Source organism: Sciurus vulgaris, assembly GCF_902686455.1.
Source record: "Sciurus vulgaris genome assembly, chromosome: 3".
Lineage (NCBI taxonomy): Eukaryota > Metazoa > Chordata > Mammalia > Rodentia > Sciuridae > Sciurus > Sciurus vulgaris.
In genome coordinates, this window is record NC_136463.1 from 20,296,983 (window position 1) to 20,321,901 (window position 24,919).

The 24,919-nt window shown below is 39.4% G+C and overlaps 1 protein-coding gene across 1 annotated transcript; it reads right to left on the minus strand.

The window, feature by feature from the left end:
• Positions 1 to 53: 53 nt before the first annotated feature.
• NBR1 (NBR1 autophagy cargo receptor) lies at positions 54 to 23,178 on the minus strand. Its single transcript, XM_079133488.1, is given in 20 exon segments — positions 54 to 1,586; positions 4,287 to 4,394; positions 5,007 to 5,062; positions 6,121 to 6,212; positions 6,993 to 7,392; positions 8,716 to 8,793; positions 9,238 to 9,402; positions 9,643 to 9,753; positions 10,271 to 10,346; positions 10,827 to 10,970; positions 11,744 to 12,034; positions 12,138 to 12,297; positions 13,703 to 13,912; positions 14,767 to 14,934; positions 15,554 to 15,768; positions 16,559 to 16,636; positions 17,169 to 17,406; positions 21,118 to 21,140; positions 21,142 to 21,180; positions 23,068 to 23,178. Coding segments are annotated over 20 exon segments (2,928 nt in total). The 5' UTR covers positions 23,170 to 23,178; the 3' UTR covers positions 54 to 1,412.
• Positions 23,179 to 24,919: the final 1,741 nt, after the last annotated feature.

A 24,919-nucleotide genomic window follows, 5' to 3' on the forward strand; every position in this document is an offset into this window, starting at 1 on the left:
TCTACCCAGAAGCCCAGATGAAAACGTTTTAAATAATGAAGAGCCTGGTTGGCTTGTAGTCTGAATTCTGGTTTATTAAGTAGCATTCAAGAGTTATACTGTAAATAAACATCATCATGACTAATTAAAATTGCCATTCATTATAAATATCAACCAGGTTAAATAATACTATTTTCACTATCCTTACCCCTTAGAGTTGGGGTTCAGATTTTTCCTTTTCAGGAAGTCATTTTCATGAAAAATCTTTAGCGTTTTGTTACCTCTTCCTTCTCTAACTGTTCCCATGACTCCCTTCTATAAACAGAATGAGCACCTGGGTCCCTGGGAGCAAGCTCTTTCCCACTCACCCTGGGGTTAAATCAAACTTTTTCAGTGAGTTTGCCCCATCTAGGTTTTGCTAAACACCAACCACTACTTCCTGTTTTAGATAACCTTTGAAAGAATTTCAAACATTCAAGAAGTCATCAGCATATCCTATTTGCCCCACCACACCCACTTGACCAATCCTGAACTTTACCGAGATTAACACAGGCACCTGCCTTCCACCTGTTTCCACTTCCCTTATTCTACTGTAAAATAAGATCTGTCCTGACATTAAGAAAAAGGTAACTGTTAAACTGACTTTTCCCTTTAAGTAACACAGGGGGTAGTTTCCTTCCCTATAAGACTAGCAAAATATTTCACACTACTTTTTTCTCTTAAATAAAAGAAAAATATATGCAAAATTACTACAATAGACACTGCTCACTAGGTGCTGGTGGATTAACTAGCACACTCTTCCCTCCTTTCATGAGATTCCTGAAAGGTGTATACTCAAACACACCAATGTGGTCCTCAGAAAGCAACAGTGTCATTTACTAATAATTCTTGCAGGGAAATAACTTTCTCCTTGAGAAAGGAAGAGTAGCAATATTTCTATCATGCTTGTGTCCTTTCAATGCCACATAGTTACTGAGGCTTGGGGTTGGTTACAGAAATTATAAGAATAGTTCTTGAAAACAACTTCCAGTTTAAAAAACTGACAACAGATATCCCCATTAAAAACATTCACATGAACCAAACAAAAATCTTCAACTTCAGTACAAGCAGGGGGGAAAAAAAAAAAAAAAAAGGCTCTATAGGAAGTTCAAATTACACTCTTCAATGCACTGAAATGGAGAAGGGAATTTTATCCCAATCAATTGAAAAACTGGCTTCCTACTATTCATCCAATTCCTAAAGTGAAAATTTAAGTTCTAGACTTTGATTTGCTCCAAAATATATTGAAATGGGTATTGTCTTGACAATTCAATGATGGTCTCTATACAGATTCATCAGATTAAAAAACAAGCAAGGGCTTTTACCCCAAACCCCAATGAAAGAATAAAGATCATCTCTGAGCAGCAGGCAGTTATTTAATACAAGGTCACTCCTCAATAGCGGTGGCTATACCAGTCATTGTTGTTGACCTGAAGGAGTTCTGTCACAACCTGCAGGATGTTGTAATTGTGTTTCTTCAATAGCCTTAGGTTCAGCTGCCTGTCACAGAACCCCATTTCAAAGAGATGGGCCATCATGGCTGCTGTCTGGTCTTCAGAAACTATTGGCTGTGCAGACAAGAAAAGTAGACAACATTTTCTGTATAATTTGTTTATCCTGCAAATTTTTATTATCTTTTCATACTAGTCTTTCCAAATTTATTCAAAATGCAAAGAAACTAGATGCAAGGCTATAACATTCCTGTCCACCTGACATATTAATGGGTCTTTTGAGCTGAGGGGGAATGCTTCAAATTAGGTCTGTCAGTATCCAGAGAGGGCAAAGCTGGGAGATGATGAACTGTCCTTAGAATTAGGAGAAGGCTTCAGAGAGGACGTTCAGAAAGAAGCATTCTTTGGACAGATGAGGTAGAAGTAGAAAACAAGCCTTAGAGGCACTATAAACATGAAGGTTATTGTGATGATGAAGCAAATATGAGCAGGGAAAGAGACTGTTACAGGAAGATGGTCTGTCTGATATGCACAGGATCTAGACAAAAACTGCTTGAGAAATTATTTCCTGGGTAGCATTTTTGACTTTTTTTCCTTCAAAATAAAGTGGTTCAAGTTATGAGGAAGCTAACATTCACTACTTCCCTCTTTAAACCGAGCCCTGTTGTAGCCAAAATTACTTTCTTAAATCCTCCTAACAATGGCTGCTCTGTTATTATTTCTACTTTACAGATTGGGGATGCAGGGGCTGCAGAGCAGAAAGATGACTGACTTTGGAGGCAGAGAGGCTTAGGCCCAAATCCCCACTCTACCATTTACTCACCAATTAGGCTGAGTGTCAATCCCTGAATTTATGAAATGTAGACACATCATACCTCTATTTGTACGACTGTTGAAAGTATGTAAACATGTTGAGCAGTCTCTGATGATTTTCCTCTACACCTAATTCCAATGTTCCCTTCTTCCTCTTATTTCAGGATAGACTATCAATCCTCTTTTCCAGGTTTAATCTTTCCACATATACTTTGCTTTGTATCTCTTTACCTCTTACCACTTCAGAAATATTTCTTCATTAATTATCTTCTTATTTTTATTGTTAACCCCTTTCACTTCTGGCTTGCCCATCTCAAGTCTCACTCATCTTTACAAATGTCTCCTTCTGGCATTTGCCCTTTTTTTTTTTTTTCCCTTCCCAGCATTGAGGCTTGAACCCAGGGGTGCCTTACCACCACTGAGCTACATATACAGCCCTTTTTGAAATTTTGTGCCAGGGTCTTGCTAAGTTGCTGAGGTTGGCCTTGAATTTATGATCCTCCTGCCTCAGCCTCCAATGGCTGGAATTACAAGCATGCACTACCATGCCCAGCACTGCTGCCCTGTTTTTCTCTTTGTAGCCAAGCTATTGGAAAGTGAGGCAAACTTGAACTCTCAAAATTCCTCATCTCTGGTTTGCACCTCTCTGCAGCAGCTAACACCGTTGAATACATCCCTCTCATTAAAACCTCCTAAGTTCCAGTAGAGAATTCTTGTTTTCTTTCTAGTTTTGTCTTCTTTGCAGGCTCTTCTTTTCCCTGATCCTTAATGTTCCTTCTTGCCTTCCCCATTCGTCCTGGATAATCTCATCCATCCACATGGCCCATACTACAACCTGTACGCAAGAAGATTCTCAAACTTTAGCACCAAGCCAAATCTCCCCTGTGATTCAGATGTATTTATCCAACTGTACTTACTCTGGTTATTTTTATTTTTACTAGAATATGCCTCAAACACAACCCTACTCAAAACTGACCTCTTTTCTTACTCAAATATATCCTGCCTGCATAGCCTCTCTTAATGCATGGTACTATGAACTGTGTGTGTAACACAGAGACTTGGGATTTGTCCTTGACTTCTTTTTTAGTCACTTAATCATGGTCACCAAGTTCTGCCATTTATGTCTTTAATTAGTTCTAGTCTTCCTTTCCAGCTACATACAAGGGTTTTCATATGGATTTCTTTACTGGCTTCATCCAAGCCTCCAGAGTATAGCAGAGTAATCTCACTGAGAACAAATATGATCATGTTAAATCACTTCCTTAAAAACTTTCTATGGCTCTTCATTAGTTTTAAAAAAATAAAATCCAACCCCTTAACCTACTGTTGAGCTTTCCTCTTCTTCCTCTTCCTCTTCTCAGACCAAAACACCCTCTACACTAATATTTCCAAGTCTTTCTTACTAGCTTATTCTCTTTGTCTACAATACCTTTTTTTTTTTTTTTTAAAGAGACAAGTCTTGCTGAATTGCCCAGGCTTGACTTGAACTTGTGATTCTCTTGCATCAGCCTACTGTGTAGCTGGATTTACAGGCGTCCATCACGCCTGGCTTACAATACTCTATTCACCCTTTCTTGGCAAACACTTGCTTTATCCTTTAGGACTCAGTTCATGTATTATCTACCAGGAAGCCATTGGTCCTACTAGGTTGAGGTGTTTCATCTGTCTGACTGCACCAGCATAATATCTTACCCCATACTATAAATGCATTTACCTCCCTTGTTTCCCATGATCTTTGGGCAAGAACCAGTGTCTTATTCATCTTGTAGTGTCAACACCTGGACATGCAGATCTCAACAAACACTAGGTCCTTCTCCTTTCCTCCCTAAAACAACTTGACTAAAATCATATATCTAGGAAGTAGCAGAGTTGTGTGTTAACCAAAGACTAAATCTAAAGCCTATGCTCTTTCCATAATGTCAAGTTACTAGCCAATCCAGATATGTCATCATTTTCATTGGTGATTTGTGAGTTGAGTTTCAGGAAAATAAAACAGACACTAACCTGTGCAGTGACTGGTGGCCCAGAAAATAGGGCCTTGTATGCAGAGGCAGCAACAGACAAAGCCCCTTTCACCAGTCCTCCAGCAATGCTGCTCCCATGGTGGTTCCTGTAGAGGAAAACCAAATTATCTCCCCAAATACAATGAACCATTACCTTCTTACAAGATAATCTGGGTGCTAATCCTTGAAAGAAAATGAAATTTCCTTAAGAGGAAAAAAAAATCAGATGTAAAAAAAGAATGTGATTATTTCTTCAGTTTTCTAGCTATCTTGGTTTGATGTAGGGCCCAGCTCTACAGGTACGAGGTATGGGCACTGCAGGAATCATACCACTCTGGTTATCATGACAGCTTTCAGTCCTAGTGGAAAATTAATGTAGTCACAGACACGCTGGGGTACTGACTGCTCATCTCAGAGAGGCAAGTGTGTCTATTAAAAAAATCACTAAGATGCACACTGGCTTAACCTTCCTGCCTTCTCTAGCACTAAGGGTGAGATGAACTTAAGATACTCCTTTTTTGTCTGGAATGTGAAAACACTTAAATATCAGCTGTAGCCCTCTGTCCAGTGTTGCTCAGAAGTCTTAGGTGAAATCAGAACAAGAAAAAATGAGGGCTCTTCTCTCTGAAGATGAGCACATGCTCTGAGAGGCTGTTTAAAGCAGAAGCAATACTAGGATATCCACCTGCTTCTGAAGCAGAGACTGCACAAGGTCATTACCTGAGTGGTCATAGCTCTTCTGTCTGCTGTTTACAAGTCCTGATGAGCCTCTGGGCTCTAAAAGCAAAAGAGCTGTTGGTTAGACGCAGCATCCATAAGCACCTAGTGTATCCTACTCATATCACAGCTATTATAGAGGTGGGTGGCAATCTGTTCCATGTTTGAAATCTCTCTCTTTTTTTTGTGAAGATTTTGGAAGTTCTGTTTAGAGAAGTGACACAGAGAAACTATCCAGAAATGTAAGGCGATACACAGAAATTATCCAGAAATGTAAGGTGACTGTTTACTGAACCTGAAAAATTAAGTGTACAATCTTATCATACCAATACATTAGTTTTCAAATACTTTTACATTTGACCTTTTGGGGAACAGTAAGAAGTGATTTTGAGAATCTACTCACAACTTCACAGTGCTATTTGTCCAGATTTTTTTAGGAGGAGGCAGGGGGAAATGGTATATTTCGCTCTGTTGCCCAAGTAGGTATTTTTTTTATTATTTACTTATAGACCAGAAATTAAACTCAGGGGTGCTAAATTACTGGGTCACACCCCCGAGCCCTTCTCATTTTTTATTTGACACGGGGTCTTGCTAAATTGTTTTGAGTCTCACTACGTTGCTGAAGTTGGCCTCGAACTTGTGATCCTCCTGCCTCAGCCTCCTGAGTCACTGGGATTATGCTGTGTATCACTACACCTGGCACCCAGGTATGTCTTGGATATATGAGCTCAAGAAATCCTCCCACATCAGTTCTATGCCACCACATTGAGTTCTATCATCCTGATTTTGTAGGTAAGGAAACAGACCCACAGGCATTATAAACCAATTGGACTTCCACAAGGTCACAGTCAGGAAAGGTGAAACTGGAGTTGGAACCTACACTAGCCTGATTCCAAACTGTGCTGTCCACTACAGCACAATGCCTACCTCTATCAGGTCTCATTTAATAAATATTTAGCTAGAGAATAGAAATAAGAGAGTATGAGGGAAGAGTGCAGAAAGAGGGAAAAGGCAAGTTTCTAAAAACTGCCAAGAATCGTGAAGATGGAGAGCCTATTTATACCTGGCTTCCATTAGAAAGGAACGAAGAAAGAGATGAAATTCAAGCTATGCATTACCTCCTCTGATCTGGTCAGGGACTGAAGAAACTTCTGGTATGGTAACTGGTAAATCCATTCCTGGGGAACCATGTTGTACACAAGGAGGGCTCCTTTCAGAAAGATACAATATTCCAAATAAGTTAAAAACATCTATTCATGAAAAACAAAACCATCTATGGTAATGATGGAGAAATGTAAACACAGCACAGCCAAATTCTTTATAGCATGTTTACATTTTTGATCCAGATCACACGTGAGAACTTAGCAATCCCATCAGGAGGGCTGCATTCTACTCCTGGTTTTCCTGTTTAACCACAGTTAAGCTAGAAAGATGGCTTCAGTCTGGTTACTTCCCCACTACTTCAAGTGGTGTAAATAAAGGGAAATGTCTAGCTTCCTGGGAGAATGGTTTAAATTTACAGTCAAGTCTCCACCACTTTTATACTATTAGGAGCAAGCAATGATTCAGATTCAGTAGAAAATTAAATAATTTCTATCTGGTTTTGTAGTGTTTTTTTCCATAACAGTCTTAACTTCCTAATGATGTTTTGGGTTAATGTATGAATGAATTTCTGCTGCCTTTACCCATGAATCAATAGAATAAGGGAAGGTCCAGAGATGTTTGTGTTTAAAAACGGTTCTCAATTATCAAAAAATAAGTAGACAAACTATACTCAGATAACTAAAGGTTGACTAAAACAAGTATTTCTTTAAACTCCAAATCCATGAATACTGGAAAATACAACTTTTATTCATCTAGATTCAGACTTCACTATGGGAAACAGTCTTTTCCCAAACAGATGAAAGAACAGGATTTGAGATTAATTTGTCTCCTCCCACTCTATTTCATCTCTAAAGAACACCCCGGATGAGGCAGGTGTGAATGGTACCTGGGCAGTGGTGGTGGGAGGCCCACTACCTCTGGGATTAGGGGCACTGTTTCCAGAGTCTGTGAGGTTGTGAGGATGTCACTGATGCAGTGCTCCTGTGGCTGGTTCTCCTCTCCAGGAAGTCTCTCCTCAGCCTCTGCTGGTTCCTGTCCAGCCTCAACCCCAGGCTCGCCTTCAGCCCCTCGCTCCAGGCCTGGCTGTGAGAGCGCAGAGCTGTACATGGAGTCCCCCAGGGGGCGGCTGGTATCAAAACACTCAGGTAGGATGATGATATAATCCTCTGAGGAAGTAGAGGACTGACTCTGAACTTCATCTTTGAGTTCCTCCTCTTCCTCCTCCTCCATGACAATCTCCTCCCTCTCATCTCCAAGTGGTCCTTCTTCAGGCAAGGCAAACTTCACTAAAGGATGAAAGTAATCAATTGAATGTAGAATTCTAAGAGCAGCCTCTGGTGCTATCCTTACTTGGTAAAGTTTTGTGGATCATGAGCTAGAATTACAAATGCCACAGGAGAGGGAAGAACCAAAGGGAAGGGCTGCTACTGGAGCCAAGGCTGTATTCTAAGTTTAAAGGCTATGCAAAACCCAAAAGAACCAAAGCTCACAAAAACAAGGTGGGCACAAACATCCAGGCTCCTGACAAGCAATACAAATCTTTCTTTTTTGCTGTACTGGGGATTGAAACCAGGGTCTCATGCGTGCTAGGCAAGCGCTCTACCTTCAGCCCAGCAATACAAATCTGAAAAGGAGAAGAACCCATCCTTTTTCCTCTTCGTATGATGGTTAATATACTGAGGCAGGGTTGAAATCAAAATGGACACACTAACTGGGTGTAGTAATACATGCTTGTAATCCCAGAGGCTCAGGAGGCTGAGTCGGCCTTAAGCAACTTAGTGAGACCCTGTCTCAAAGAGTAAAAGAGCTGTGTCTCAGTGGTTGGAAACCCCTGGTTCACTCTCTGGTAACAAAACTAAATAAAAAAAAAAATAACGAAATAAAACAAAAAAAACCTGGATACATTAGCTACCAGTGGTACAAAGAGAAAACATCAGGTGCAAGGCTGTATGACTGCTTTCCTTCTCTGTAAAAGTGATGCATACTCAGAGGGAAAAAATTGGGACATGGAGGAAGGAAAAAGGACATAAAAAAGATACCCAAAATCCTGTTAGAATAATAATGAACATTTTGATCTAAGTCCTTCTAGGGCTTTTTGTTACACATTTACATGTCTAAAAAAAGCATAAATATACATAATATATGTGTATACTTTAAACAAAAGTGAGACAAGTCAAATTTAAAAGTATAGATCAAATTTCATTATAATAGAGATTTTCCTTTTTTTCTTTTTGGTGGTACTTGGGATTAAACCAAGGGCACACTACCATTGAGCTACATCCCCAGTGCCCCCACCTCCACCTTTTTAATCTTGAGACTGAATCTCAATAAGTTGCCCAGGCCAGCCTCGAACTTATGTCCTCCTGGCTCTATATTATTTTTATGCACCAGAATTTGAATTTTTGAACAGTTCTTAAAATACATACTATTGGCTCTACTTATCTGATATCTAGAATTTTCCATTACAGAGTATTACAGCAGGATTTAATCCTGAGAAACTTAAGTTTGGTACTGCTGCTTCTCACTATTTCTGACTATTTTGCTCTTGGAGAAAGCAGACAACTCAGTTGCCAAGAGGGGTCTCTGCTGAGGAGGCTCTGTCAACTTACAGGAAGACTCCTTTCTGCAGAATCCAGGCAAAACAACTGGCTGCTGTTCCTCTGTGGTATGCAGTTGTAATTCTGTCCCTGAGAAGGTGCAGAAATGAGTTAGGGCATCTTCTTCATCTTTTTTTTTTGTGTGGTGTACTGAAGACTGAACCCAGAACTCTGTACATGCTATGCAAGTGATCTACCACTGAGCTACATCCCCAGTTCTAATATTTATTTTGAGTTGGAGTCTTGCTATGCCCAGGCTGGCCTTGAACTTGGGATCCTCCTGCCTAAGCCTCTAGAATAGCTGGGATTACAGGTGTGTGCAATGGCACCTAACTAGAGTGGCTTCTTTGCTCCTGATTCTCTAATGAGAAGAGTCAGGTAGCAGGTGTAGTCAAAAGAATAAAGGTGAATAGTTTCTAACAAAGATCATGCCTCCTCACCTCTCAGTGAAGAAGAGCACTTCTAACTGTTCAGGTCTGGCAATCACAATTCAGGTGTCACCCTGTTAGCTGGTGGAAATGCAGGGAGACTTACTTTGCAGGGACTTCTGTCTGCAAGGTGGGTTGTGGTCTGGGGCAGCATCCAAGGTAAGGGATCGGATTACAGTCTCACACACAAACTGGGTCCCACTCAGGTCTTCTTCTGCTTCCTCCACTGAAGCAATGTTCTCCGCTTTCCTCTTTGCAGGTACTGTGGAATCTGAAAGAGACATAAACCTCGTCTGCACCTAGTGTTTCAAGATTTGAGGCCTTTTATTATTCATTATTCATGCTAAGACTAGGTCAAGGAATAGCTGCTCTCTGTGCCATGTAGGGAGACCAGTGAGATGCTCTGGGACACCCATTTACATGCTAAGGTAAGGTTAGTAAGAAATAGTTAGAAATGGATGTGGTATGGAAAGGGTGGCTGCAAATACATTACAGATACTTAACCCCTTACCAGGAAGTGCTTTAAATCCCGCCCCTTCACTTTCTTCCTGTATCTGCCCCAAGCCTGGCTTCTCTATTAAAGGACTGTCATGTGGCAGAGGAGACATGCAGGGAGTCATATCTGGAGAATTGAAGACAGGAGAACCATCAACTGAGAAAAAGCATCACATCATAAACAATCAGTGTCCAGAAGTAGCAGTTCATAGGTTTCTTGCCTCCTGCAGGGCTAAAATAAAACCAGATATGCTTCAACACCTGTAGATCAACAGGTGTGCAACTACCTCAGACAGTTCAACCAATTTGGAAAGGATCATAACCAGTTACTTGGCCTGCAAGACTACAGCCAAGACACAAAATCATGAAATGTAAAGGAAGAAAGGAAGGAAAACAGAGAAAAGGGTCCTTCTATGGTGGGGAAGCCCTGCACAAACTTTCATGTTGCTTCTGACAGACAATGGGAAAAGAAGGAAAATGGACCCATGGGTGCAGCTTTATGATCACATTCTGGGAGAAATCCTTGCCATCCATTTCCTCAGAATAAAACACCAACCACCAGAGCATAGGCTATAGTACCTTTGTGTATAGTACCTTTGTGCCTGATAATAACATAACCAAGATGAACTGAGTGAAGGTCTTACCCACAGGTGTGTTGTGAGGTACTCTCTCCAACTCCTGAACAATGTTTATATCCAACAGCTCAAAAGATAGCAGGTCCTATTTAAAAAAAAAAAAAAAAAAAAAAAAAAAAATACAGAACATGTTAGGCTGCTTGTAGTGCACCCTAGAGCTGTTTTGTTTTGATGGGACATGTAGTTCATTTGCAGACCATCCTGAATTCAAGTGTTCAAATTCATGCCTCTCCTTAGTCAAGTGAAAACAAGAAAAGTTAATGGGAACTAGATGTTCAAATGACCAAACAGCAAGAATCAGAGAAAACACCGTGGGTGCATTTAGCCCAGACAGGCTAAAATAAAGAGGCAACTAAAGGGAAGTTATGGTGAAGCACAGGACTGAGTTCCCAAGTCAATTAGAGAAAACTCAGTTTAGAAACTCACTTCCATGTGTGATCTCTTCCTTTTAAATACATTTGCCTGTGAACCACCTATGACTATACTTCCTTCTCTGCAACAGGTTAAAAACTTTCCTCAAGGTGCTCTTTTTTGTCCCTTGCCCTCAAAGTGCTGAATCTTCTACCTGTGCAGTCAGAAGGTCCACAGATGGAATGTAGAGCTCTCTCTCGCTGGAAACATTTTTTGTCTTCTGTACGATGCAGGTTCCTGTTCCTTCTGTCTGCTCAGTCACTTTACCCACTGGAATTTCTTCTTTAGCCAGAAGAACCTATAAGGATCAAACCATTTGGGACAAATTTAGGCCCTCAAAAGCACATCAGCAGCAGGCTCACAATGCCTCCCCCTAAAAAAAACAAAAACAGAAACAAATAACACTGCCAAGAAACTCATACACACACAAGAACTACATTAAAAATAAAACTGATAATTTTAGAATTAAAATAGTAGAGGGTCAGGTACGATGGCAACTGCCCATAATTCCAGTGACTCAGGAGGCTGAAGGAGGAAGATTCCAAGTTCAAAGCCAACTTCCACAACTTAATAAGACCCTATCTCAAAATAAAAAATAAAAACGGCTGGGAATGTAGCTCAGTGGTAAAGCATCCCTGGGTTCAATTCCCAGTATCAAAACAAAAAGCAAACCCACAAAAAGACCATCTCTGTCTCTTTTTTTTTGTCGTGCTGGAGTCTAAACCCAGGGACCTTGTGCATTCCAGGTAAGCATTCTACCAACTTAACTATATCCTCAGCCCCAAAACCTTTCTCTTTTTAAGTTAATTATCTTAGGTATTTTGTTATATCAGAAAGATGCCCAACACACTAACCTTTTGTGATTTCTGAAAGAACAATCAGCTATGAGTGAGGGTTTTTTGTTTTTTTTTTTGGTGGTGCTGGGGATCGAACTCACGGCCTTGTGCTTGCAAGGCAAGTACTCTACCAACTGAGCTATCTCCCCAACCCCTTATTTTAGTTTAATTCATACGCTCCCTAACTTTTGAAAAAATACCTTGGCATACTGAACCAAAGTCTATCAATCCTCACCTCTTGCTGGCAGGTGAGATCATCAGCTTTGCTTGAGCTGACCAGGCCCCTTTCAATGTTATCAGGGCTCTCTGCAGAAGGGAAAGGATCCACTATGATACTGCACCAGACTCGAGGCCCAAACTGCTGGCCTTTGTGAGAAAGACGCCAATGGGAAGTATATGTTCCCTCCAAGGTTGGGGCAATGAACTCCACAGACACAACTCCCACATGGCCTGCCTTTAGGCAGGGAACCAAAACATCCTTCTTTTCTGTAGAAGCCAAAGTCAAGTTTCCCCACATGAACTTGAGCTGAAAAGAACAGTGACGAGAGAAAGAAAGCTTGTTAGCTGAACACTATGGCATTTCAAATTACCTCATCTTCACTTTTTGTGGGGAAAAAAAAAAAAAATACCTTTGTGTCTGCACTCCACTTTACATTTCCTGTGTTTTTCATCCTCCAGTGTTTTATAAACTTGGTTCCTGGCTGAAGGTGAGTCCCATCAGGCAGATTCTCATCCACAAATGCTGCACTGAGTGTTGGCATAACTGGGGCACAGGGTTGTAAAGGAAGCCTGAAGACAAATTCAGATGCTTAGTAACGTGCTGTTGGCTGTGATGGCTTAGGAATATCTCATACTGACTCTTGAAGCTGACTGACTCTTGAGGATGTACTAATGCATTTGCCTTAAAAATAATACTGAGTGCTGGGGTTGTGGCTCAGTGGTAGAGTGCTTGCCCAGCATGTGTGAAGCACTGGGTTCGATTCTCAGCACCACATATAAATGAATAAAATAAAGATCAACTGGCAACTAAAAAATATTAAAAAAAAAAAAAAAATACTGAGCAAGGCACAGTGGCACATGCCTATAATTCCAGTGACTTGGGAGGCTAAGTCAGAAGAATTGCGAGTTCAAAGCCAGTCTCAGCAACTTAGTGACATTCTGTCTCAAAATAAAAGATAAAAAAGGGCTGGAGATGTGGCTCAGTGGTGAAGTGCCCCTGCATTATATCCCTAATACTTCCCACCCCCCAAAAATAATAATAATAAAGTGCTACTGGGCATGGTGGTGCACACCTGCAATCCCAGCAACTTGGGAGACTGAGGTAGGAGTACTGCAAATTCAAGTTCAGCTGGGCAACTCAGTGAGACTGTAAGCAACTAAGCAAAACCCTGTCACAAAATGAAAGATAAAAAGAACTTGGGGATATAGCTCAGTGGTAAAATACTCTTGGGTTTAACCCTAGTACCATACAAACAAAACAACAAAAAACTGTCCTTTCTTTTTTTTTTTTTTTTGGTGGCACTGAGGATCAAATACCAAGCCTCAGGAATGCTAATAAGCAAGCACTCTACTGCTATGCTATAGCCCCTAACCCATAAACCAAAACATGATGAGGACAATTAAAAGGGTTCATAAAAACAACTGGAATGTAAGGCTCTTAAAACACTTTTTCCTTTTGCTTCAAATCTATACTGCCTCCACAAAAAAGCGATCACAACCACCCCAGTTCTGAGCCTTACTAGTTTCTGTCTTTCTTTCTGAAGGCAGCAAAGCAAATGTTAAAAATAATCATTAAACCACCCTTTAATCAAGCTAGGATCAGAGAATGGGAAGTTATTATTTCTTGAGGAACTGGAATTGAATCTAGGGCCTTGCACATGCTAGGCAAATGCTCAGCCATTGAGCTACACCCCCTGTCCAAAGAATGGGAAATTTTAAGGGTGTGGATATTAGGAGCTGCCAATGGATAAGACAGAAGATGGCTAGCCAAGCACAGTGGCACATGTCTGTAACCTCAGTAACTTGAGAAGCTGAGGCAGGAGGATTGCTTGAGCCCAGGAGTTCAAGATCAGACTAGGCAACCCAGAGAAACCCCTAACTTGAAAGAATAAAATAATAAGTAAATAAAGCTGAAGTCACAGTTTTAGAGAGCTGGAACTGAAGTTCTTGATCCCCACCATGGCCCTAGGCTTACATCAGGGTGTTAGACTGCAACAAGCTCTCAGATCGGCCCAAAGAAGACTTGGGGCTCTGCAGTCCATGGATGGAATTCCAAAGATGAATCTTCCTGTGAAGTTTAAGCTGCTTTTTAAGTTCTTTAACCTCTGCTTTACGCTGTTTCTTCTCAGCTCGCAATCTCTGCTTTTCTGCTTTAAGAAAATTCTTATCAACCTGTTTCTGGAGCCTGTGAGATAATAAATGAACATTTTTAAAAAACAAAAACAAAAAAGCACTCACAAACAAATCTCAAAGCAATTTGAAGCCAACTGCAGGCATCAGTGTCAATGTCTAGTTTAGTTTCTTAAATTCTTTTACAGTTATTTCCACTATATTACCTTTGGATAGCTGCCTTCATTATAGCACATCAATGAAAAGGAGTTGAAATAAGGAGACCATCTATAGTTCTGTGACACTATATATTATCACCACTTTTTTGTTTGTTTGTTTTTTGAGTACTGGTAATTGAACCCCAGGGCTCTTTACTACTTGCTAAGCCACATGCCAGCCCTTTTTGAGACAGGGTCTCAACTAAATTGCTAGGGCTGGCCTCAAACTTGTAATCTTCCTGATTTAGCCTCCCAAGTGACTAGGATTACAGGAGTGTGCCACCATACCAGTTCACTAGATTATTTTTTTATACCAGGGATTGAACCTAGAGGAGCATAACCACTGAGTCACATCCCCAACTCTTTTCATTTTTATTTTGAGATAGGGTCTTGCTAAATTGCTAAGGCTGGCTTTGAATCCGTGATCTGCCTGTCTCCGCATTCTAAGACTCAGGAATTTCAGGCATGTGCCACCATACCTGGCTCAGAATTTTTTTTTTTTTTTTATTTTATGTTATTGTATTTTTTATACCTTTATTTTATTTATTTATTTTTATGTGGTGAAGATTGAACCCAGTGTCTCACATGCTAGGCAAGCACTCTACCACTGAGCTACAACTGCAGCCCCAGATTTTTTTAATCACTAGCATTTTGTGTTGCCAGCACCAAGAAGCCAAACAGAGAACATTTACCTCCAACTATATGGTTTTACCTGACTTGTTCCAGAGCAGCAGGAAGACGAGGAGTAGAGTACTTTGACTGAGAAAATGGTTCAGAGGAACTCACAACAGGTCTCCGCAACTTCAGTAGGATATGGTTAGTATCATGGGCATATGGTCCTGCTTCACAATCTTCACAGATGTTGTAAGATGGGCAGAGGCTTGGGAAAAAGAATGGCAGAGTACAGAATGGCATAATAGGTACCCCAGGTAGGGAGGTGAAGATCAGACTTCTGTATTTGTTCCATTACCAGCTTGGTGGTAATCTGAGCGTGTCACCTGACCATACCAAGTCTTAATGTTCCTCATTAATAAAATGAGGACAAAAACATTTAACTTGTATCCATTTCTGTGGGACAATCTATGGGAGGAAGCAAGATATGAAAGCATTTGGATCCAGAGGGGAATTATCCTTAGTAATCTAATTTGGTAATTTTTTTTTTTTTTTTGTGGTGCTAGGGATTGAACACCCAGGGCCTTGTGCTTGCAAGGCAAGCACTCTACCAACTGAGTTGCATCCCCAGCCCTAGTAATCTAATTTTGTTTTGGGGAACATAATTTTGTCTGGCCCTGTTAATCCAAATATGTATCTGAACACAGCAATTGGAATAATTATCCCTCAACCCACAAAACACATGTGTGAAAAGTAGCTTGTGCTTCCAATCCAGAGCTATAACATCTAATGCTCAGACACCTAATTTTCCTTTACCTACTCAGGATGCTAGGAAGTCACTGCTTTAAGGTCTATCAACCCCTAGCTATGCCGAAGCAACTGCTTACCTACACTGGTAGCGCACACCAATGATCCTCCTTTGGCAGTTACTGCAAGCAATATGCCAGCTGAACTGGTTTTCTGGCAGAAATAGTGTTTCCTCTGAAATAGGCATTGAGACTTCTGAGGGACAGGAACCCAGAGGTGGGTTATGGAGGACAAGCTTCTCATGTAATTTCTGTTCAAGCTTCTCAACTGTTTCTTTAACCACTTGCTCTCTGAACTAGAATACAGAGCAGAAGGTGGGGAAAACTCAGTTCCAATATTGGAAGTATTATAACAATATCAACAGATCACCATCTATGGTATAAGAACATAATAAACACCTAATAGCTACAGAATGAAATAAACAGAAATGTAACAAAAGGTCCATTCTTAGTTCAAAGAAAATAGCAAATCCTTTTCATGAATAAATTTTTAGCTTCTTCCTTCTCAAGCACAGAGATTTGTTTCCCTCCCTTATTTATTTATTTATTTTTTGGTGGTACTGGGGATTGAACCCAGGGCCTTGTGCATAGTAACAAGCACTCTACCAACTAAGCTATATCCCCAGCCCTGTCTCCTTTCCTTATATGATTAGAATTAAGATGTCCTCTTTTACTAATATCTCAATACAAAGGTTATTGCTTTTTTTCTTTTTTTTTTTTGTGGGGGGATACTGGGGCACTTAACCACTAAGCTACATCCCCAGTATTTTTTTTTTTTTTTTTTTTTTGAGACAGGGTCTCTACTAAATTGTTTAGGGCCTCACTAAATTTCTGACACTGGCTTTGAACTTGGGATTCTCCCGCCTTAGCCTCCTGAGTTGCTGGGATTATAGGTGTGCACTACCACACCTGGCAAAGGTTAGTGTGTTACTGATTACATGTGCCAAGTTTGGAAATCACTAACTACCACTCTTAAAGATTCACCTGCACCAGAGGCAGCAGCCATCTGGGTTCAGCTTTCTATTTGTTGCACATTGCACCTGGGCCAACAGTGTTGCTAAAACCCAATCCAGAGAGAACACTCACTGTTTCCAGGTAGCTTGTGAACCAGTCTGGGGGCTTGTCTTGAGGCTGGTCTTTGTCACATGGAGTAAGTGGAAATGGCTATATGAAAACACAATTCAAGACCTTGAAGGTTACCTTTTCTATTTAAATTAACTGCCCTGATGTGTACTATTTTGAATTTGTCAAATTACAGATGCATAAGGTTTTAAAAAGTTACAGCGTAAAGGAGTACAAAAGGAAATAAAGCCTCTAACCTACTCTGTTCCCCCTTTTCCAGAAGCAAACCAAGCAGTTTCAAAAAGTCAGACAGATGGTCACAATAACTTCCACTTTTTTTTTTTTGGTACTGGGGATTGAACCCAGTATTGTTTAACCACTGAGTCACATCGCTAGCCCTTATTTTTTTGTTCTGAGACAGGGTCTTGCTAAGTTGCTGAGGTTGGTTTTGAACTTGCAATCCTCTTGCCTCAGCCTCGAGTTGCTGGGAATATGGATATGTGCCACCACACCTTGCCAACTCCCACATTTTTGGAGAATACCCAAATCTTTTTTTTTTTTTTCTCAAATCTTATATAAAAGAAAATACGATGTAAGGTGAGAGAATTGGATAGGCAGGTTCATCTCTTCATACCTGGGCTGCAGGCTCCTCTGGGGTCTTCATGTCTGATCCCAAGACTCTCACCAGTGAAGAATAATGTGCAAGTGGCTTCCTCCCTGTCCTGGCAGCTACTCGTTTTTCTGCTACAACTGGGAGTGGAGTTTCATCAACATCATGATGCCCTTCATGGACTTGCATCTGCAGTTGGTTTCCCTGCTTAACTGCCATCTGAGAGCATATATTATAAAACAAAACACATTGTATGATTTTCCTTTCCCGGAGGAAATTTCAAAACACATGAATAGAAGTGTGGTAAATTATGCTAGAGAACTGGGTGATTTTTGTTTGCATTACTAAATAAATATAAATCAAGCATTCCCCAATCTGAAAATTATGAAATGTTACCAAATCCAAAATTTTATGTGTACTGGCATGGTGCCACAAGTGGGAAATGCTACATCTGACCTCATATGATGAGTTAAAGTCAAAATGCTGGTATACTAGGAATATTGTAAAAAATTATTATCAGGCTGTGTATAAGGTGTATGTGAAATATAATTAAATTTAAAGTTTAGACTTTGGTCGCCAAGATATCTCATTAAGTATATGCATATATACAAAAAGAAAAAGAAAATTCCAACACTTAATTTTTGGATAAGTGTTACTCAACCTATACGTTACTATCTGTTCTGCTGTTTCCTTGCCAAGATTATTAACTATGAGTAGTTTTGTTGTTAAACCCAAACAGTAAGTTTTTAGTGTAGCAACTTGGTGAGATTTTTCATTAACTGAATTATTCCTTTTTTTTTTTTTTTTTTTGTACTAGGGATTGAATCTAGAGGCACTTTGCCTCTGAGCTACATCATTCTCAGTCCTTTTCATTTTTTAATTTCAGACAGGGTCTCATTAAATTGCCAAGGTTGGCCCTGAGTTTGCAATCCTCTTGCCTTAACTCTTCTTAGTTGCTGAGATTACTTACAATGCCTGATTTTCAACTGATTTTTATATAACACTCCATCTTTGAATTTTCATCTCTATTTTCCAAAAATGTCAATCCTAGACTAACAAAACTGGAGGAATTTAAAACTATGTCCCATAATGAATCATTTACTTTTCTACTAACAATAATATATTGGAAAGCAAGCCTTAAGTGGTCACATCTTTAAGAGTTTAGGAGCATGTCAATGCGGTTCTACGTACCCCCCACCTCACTGTCACCAGTAACTTCTTTTTTTTCCTTCTTTTTTTTTGGTGTGCAGGGGGTCAATGTACTAAGGATTGGACTTTAGTACACTGGTCAATGTACTAAGGGCTTCGGGTAAGCTAGGCAAGTGCTCTACCACTGAGCTAGCACTTTTTGTTCTTATTTTGAGACAGGGTATCATTAAGTTGCCCAGGCTGGACTTGAACTTGTGGGATCTTTTTGCCTCAGCCTCCTGAACAGCTGGGATCACAGAGATGTGCCACTAAGTCCAGGTCCTAACTGTTTTTTTTTTTTTTTTAAATCAGTATTTCTACCTTACACTTAAGATTTCATTTAAAAAAGCACTTCATGGGTAACTATGTGAGGTGATGGATATGTTAATTAGCTAAACTGTGATAATAATTTCACAATATAGTGTATCAAAACATCAAGTTGGTCTGGTGGTATAGCTCAGTAGTAGATCACTTGTCTAGTATGTGAGAAGTCCAGGATTCAACCCCCAAAACAAAACAAAAATCATAGGACTATGTACCTGGATTTTTGTTGTTTTTTTACTTGTTAAAGACAAGGTCTCCCTATGTTGTCCAAGCTGAGCTCACGTGGTCTTCCTGCCTCAGGCTAGGACTATAGGTGCATGACACTATGCCCAGCTTCTCTGCATTTTTAAATGACAGGATAATGGCACCAAGACCAGCAATGAGATAAGACAATAACTGGAAGAAACTTAAAAAAAATTTTTTTTTTGTAGTTGTAGACAGACAGATGCCTTTATTTGTTTATTTTTATGTGGTGCTAAGGATCGAGCCCAGTGCCTCACACATGCTAGGCAAGTGCTCTGCCACTGAGCTACAGCCCCAGTCCCTTGTTTATTTTTATGTGGTACTCAGGATTGAGCCCAGTGCTTCACACATCCTAGTAAGTGCTCTGCCACTGATTTACAGCCCCAGCTCTGGAAGAAACTTTTTATTTGGAGTTGCCTTTTGCTGAGAGGCATGCCCTTCTGACCATAGTCTCCCTAAAAATAGTTTTCACAGTATTTTTATTTACTAGTTTCTAATGAAATTAAAGTTTTAATCAATCTGTTTAAAATTATTTGAAAACAAGGTTAAATAACCATTACCTTAAGTGCTTCTTCATATTCTCCTAAAAGGACAAAAAAAAAAAAAAAAAAAACAAAACAAAAACCAGTGATATTCAATATAGTCAATTCTGAAGATCTAATGTACAACATGAGGACTATGTTAATAATAGTTGATCATATTAAGGATTTTTGCTAAAGGAATAGATTACAGTGGCTCTTGCCATGGGGTGGCAGAGGATAGATAACTATGTGAGAGGATAGATATGTTAATTTGTTTTGCTATAATAATTTTAGTATGTGAATGTATCTCATAATACTATGTTATATACATTAGATATACACAATAGAATTTATTTTTAAAAAAAGTACAGACAAGTCTTTTAAGAAATCTTAGTTTACTATCTTCTTTATTAAAAAAATTTATTTTCTCTTTTTTGGCAGTACTGGGGAAATGCAGGGGCCTCTACTACTGAGTTACATCCCCGGTCTTTTTTGTTTTTATTTTGAGACAGGTTCTCACCAAGTTACACAGACTGGCCTCAAACTTGTGATCCTCCTGCCTCAGCCTCTTGAATAGCTGGGATTATAGCTATGCACCACCATGCCTGGATATTAGCATCTTAAATACAAGAGAACTTTGCATTAAAGCTATTCAAAGGCACCATCTTATGTACAAAAAATGATATACAATAAAAACCCAGGGCTGGGGAGGTAGTTCAGTGGTAGAGAGCTTGCCTAGGATTCATGAGACCCTGGGTTTGACCCCCATCACTGCAAAAAAACAAACACAAAACCCTATGTAACTAATGCTAGTGGATGACTGAGTGCAATGTCAATTTATAGTATAACCACATTTTATTCTAAAATGAATATTATAGCAAGACTGAGTATAAGTGGAAACCCTCAATGCTTCAATTGAACAGATTAAGGCATTTAAGTAAAACTGAAAATATCCTCTCCCAGGGACTCACCTTGACTGTAATGGATACCTGTAAAGAGAAGAAAAAAGGAACAGTGAATTTTAAAGTGTCATCAATTGAGTATTTCTCTTACTAGGAACAGGACAGACACAAAAATCTCAGGTTGGGGGTTCAGTTTTTCCAGTATTATTCATGAATAATAATTAAGGGATTTATCTTTTAAGTACTGTGTCTTTTCCTTTATTTCAGGTAGGTACATCAAGAGGCAACATTATGTATTGGTTCTTATCCTGGGCTCTGAAGGTCAGAAGATATAAACTGAACCCATACTCCACTACTTCCAAGCTTTTTTGTGCCTGTGAGAAAATTAAAACTAAACCTCTCTGTGCCTCCATTTCCCTCATGGGTAAAATAGAGATGATAATAGTGTACCTAATACATAGTATTATTGATAGTTTGATACAATGTAACTACTCAATAAAGGTCAGTCATTGTTATTTTTATTATAAACGAAATGGCAGCTTGTTCTATACTTGAACCTAAGATTGTTACAATAATTTTAATTTCTGATATTCTTCTTTAATGTTGTTTTTCCTATTTTTCAACTCCATCTGAGATGCTACACGCCTTCTTAGAACATGCAATCATCAAAAATATTTAAAAACCACGCACAAGATGAGATAAACACTATTCTTGACTTTTCAAACCCCATACCATGATGGAGAAATAAGAATCCCTATTATGAATACCTAGCAAGAGGGTTATAGTATAATTTACCTTTTCATTTCTTCATCTAGGTAATTTTATTTGAATAGTATTCAGGTCAAATGAAACTTTTACCTGCAAATGAAAAACAAATGCTATATGATCCAGACATCAAAAAGTCGTTTAGTAACAGAAACCCAGAAGTCATAAAGGAAAGGGTGGGCACTTTTCCCTATATACAACTAAACATTTGTAAACTAAAAAAAAAAAAAAAAAAAAAAAAAGTTACTGCGGATTGAACCAGGAGTATTCTAACCACTGAGCTACATTCCCATCCCTTTTTTGTTGTTGTTATTGTTGTTTGCTGAGGCTGGCTTTGAATCTGTGATCCTCCTGCCTTAGCCTCCTGAGTCACTAGGCTTACAGGTGTGTGTAACATGCCCTGTAAAAATTAAATAATTTTTTAAAAAAAATTTTGTTTGGGCTGGTGGTATAGCTCAGTTGGTAGAGTGCCTGCCTTGCAAGCACAAGGCCCTGGGTTCAATCCCCAGCACTGAAAAAAAAAAAAAATTTGTGTTTTGGAGGTGGATACAATACCTTTATATTATTTTTATGTGGTGCTGAGGATCGAACCCAGGGACTCATGTATGCCAGGCAAGAGCTCTACCACTGGGCCACAAGCCCAGCCTCAAAATTAAACATTTTATATGGTTAAAAAAAAAAAAAAAAAAATCATGATGTCAAAAGATAAACAATAGACTGGAAAAAATATTTGTAACTGGTTATAGACAAAAGGTTAATATCCATAACACATAGAGGGCATAAGCAAAACTGCTAATAATAAGATTAACAACTCAAGCTAGCGACCATGGTGCACCCCTATAATCCTAACTCCTCTCAGGAGGCTGAGGCAAGAGGATCCCACATTCAAGGACAGCCTGGGTATCTCAGAAGGACCATCTTAAAATAATACTAAAGAAAAGGGCTGGCAGGGCTGGGGATATAGCTCAGTGGTTCAGCACTTCCTTAGCATGCATGTAGTCCTGGGTTCAATCCCTGGTACTACAAAAATAAAAATAAAAATAAAAATAAAAAAAAAGGCCATGTAAAAATGGGTAAAATTATACCGAAAATTCAGGAAGAGGAAATCAGAAGAATAGCTAACAAATAAATGGCAGTAGTCAGAACAATGCAAATTAAAGCAATAAGAAATCAATGCATGAGAACAGAGAGAAAAACAACAACAATAACAAAAATAAAAAAACGACAAAACAAAAACCAGAGCACTTTTTTTTATTTTGGCAGGGTCTAAGTTGCCCAGGCTAGCCTCAAACTTGTGATCCTCTTGTCTCAGCCTCCTGAATAGCTGGGACTATAGGTGTGCCACACTGTGCCCAGTTTATAAAGGCAGGCTTTTACCCCAGGGTTTCATTAGATAAACAAAGGCACATAAGAGTAAAACATTCACCACTGCAAACCCAACAAAATCAGAAGAGTACACAGGGCAACAGAAGACAAGGAAAAGCCCAAGCGAAAAAGGGACAGGTAAATTGTTGTCTAAGCACTTGTGGGAGTTTTTTCTGGTCAACTTTAGATACCCAACCTCTGACCTGGCAATAAAAGCAATCAATAGGCTCTTGCAAAACACAAGTTATATTCTTGGTAGTGGACAAACAACAGTTACATATCTGCTCTCAGGCAAAAGACATTCCTCTGAGGCCTGGTTGGGCAGGGTCAATTCCTCAGACTTTCTAAATAAATAGGTTTTCCAACTCCTATCTCATTGAAATAAAAGTAATTTTACCTTCACTTTGTAAACTCTTCAAAAGGAATTAAGTTGTTTGTTCCCTTTATCAGGGCATAACTTCTATACAAATACTGAATCCCTGTCAAACACAATTTTCCAAAAGGTCCAGAAATGGTAAATAGGACAGATTTAACAGCCATGAAATAATACTGCTAAAAATAGCTACCTTTGGAAAAAATATAAACCACTGAGAAACAAAATAAAGTAATACTCACCATAGCTTCAACATCAGCCCAAGTTGTATTTTCTGGATCTGAAACCAGAAAGCTTTGAGTTTCCTTTTTAAAAGTCACATTTAGAGTAACCTGTGGTTCCATCCTGTGGGGCTAAAGTTGAGAGAGTGGGCGAAAGAATGAGAAGGAAAAACATACAGGTTAGAAAGGTTCTATAAACTGAACAAACATTTGACAAATACCTGTGAGGATCTAATATCGATTAGGCTTGAGACACAGCAGTGAATAAGAGAAACAATGTCCTTATTCTTGGGAAATTTATAATAGGTGCTTTTTTTTTATGGTACTGGGGGTTGAACTGAAGGGGGCTTTACCACTGAGCCACATCCCCAGCCCTTTTAATTTTGAGACAGGTTCTCACCAAGCTGCTGGGGCCTCACTAAGTTGCTGAGGCTGGCCTGGAACTTGTGATCCTCTTGCCCCCAGCCTCCTCTATAATTTGGATTACAAGTGTGTGCCACTGCACCTGGGCCTGGCTCTAGTAGGTCCTTTAAACCAAATCTCATTTGTTCCAGCTGGGCACAGTGGTCCATGCCTGTGATTTCAGCACCTAGGGAGGGTAAGGATATAGCTCAGGGGCAGTGTCTTTGGGTTCAATCTCTAGTATCAGCAAAAAAAATATATAAAAATTTTTAAATATCTTTATTTATTTATTTTTATGTGGTCCTGAGGATTGAACCCAGTACCTCAATGTAAGGCAAATGCTCTCTCTCTGAGCCACAACCCCAGACCAGAATTGTTTCTTCCAAGAAATAATTAGTGGCCAAACTATGCCATAAAGACTTTTACTTAAATAAAACAGAACAATTTAGTTATTGGGAACTTCTACATTAAAAAGTCAAGCCAGGTGCAGTGGCATAAGCCTGTTGTCCCAGTTACTTAGGAGGCTGAGGCAGAACTGCTTCACCGAGGAGAAGTCAGCCTGGTTAACATAGTGAGACTCCATCTCAACAACAACAAAGTCTGCTTGGTATTTAAATTTTGACTACACCCACAGAAATCATGTAGCATTTGTAAAATCTCTCAGGATTTACTGCACTTTATCGGCCTTAAGCAACTTAGCAAGACCCTGTCTCAAGAAAAACAATTTTTTTTGGGACCAGAGTAGATACTAGATTAAGGAATTGTTAACTTCTTAGGCATGATAATGGTATCATGGTTGTTTAGACACACACACATACATGTATGTGTGTGTGTCTAAACAACATGTATGTGTGTGTACGTATATATTTTGGAACTGGGGATTTAATCCAGGAGTGCTTTACCACTGAGTTACATCCCAGCCCTCTTTATTTTAAATTTGAGAAAGGGTCTCACCAAGTTGCTTAGGGTCTACGAAACTGCTGAGGTTGGCCTCGAACTTGTGATTCTCCTGCCTCAGCCTCCTAAGTAGCTGGGATTACAGACCTATGCGCCCAGGCCCAGCTCATCCCATTTTTAATCTGCAGCTACACAGAGCCGAATTCTGCTCTGAGCACAGGAGATATGAGATGAACAAGATTAAGTCCTGGAAGTTTCCACCAAGGGGCAGGAAGACTTTGGGTTATAGATACAACTCTGGCACAATACACAAGTCATTTAACTGTGAACAGTCTGTTCACTTCTGAACTTCAGTTATTTAATCTGTATAACAGAACTAATATCTCTGCTTTACCTACCTCATGATTTTATTGTAGGGATTAAAAAAAAATGGGGGTGGTGGTGCTGTGGTATAACTAATGATAGGGAAGTACTAACATGGGCAAAGGCATGGGTTTAATTCTTAGCACAAATACAAAAAGTGTGTGCAAGCTCTTTGAAAATATTATTAAAATACAGTTATTATTATAGTAAG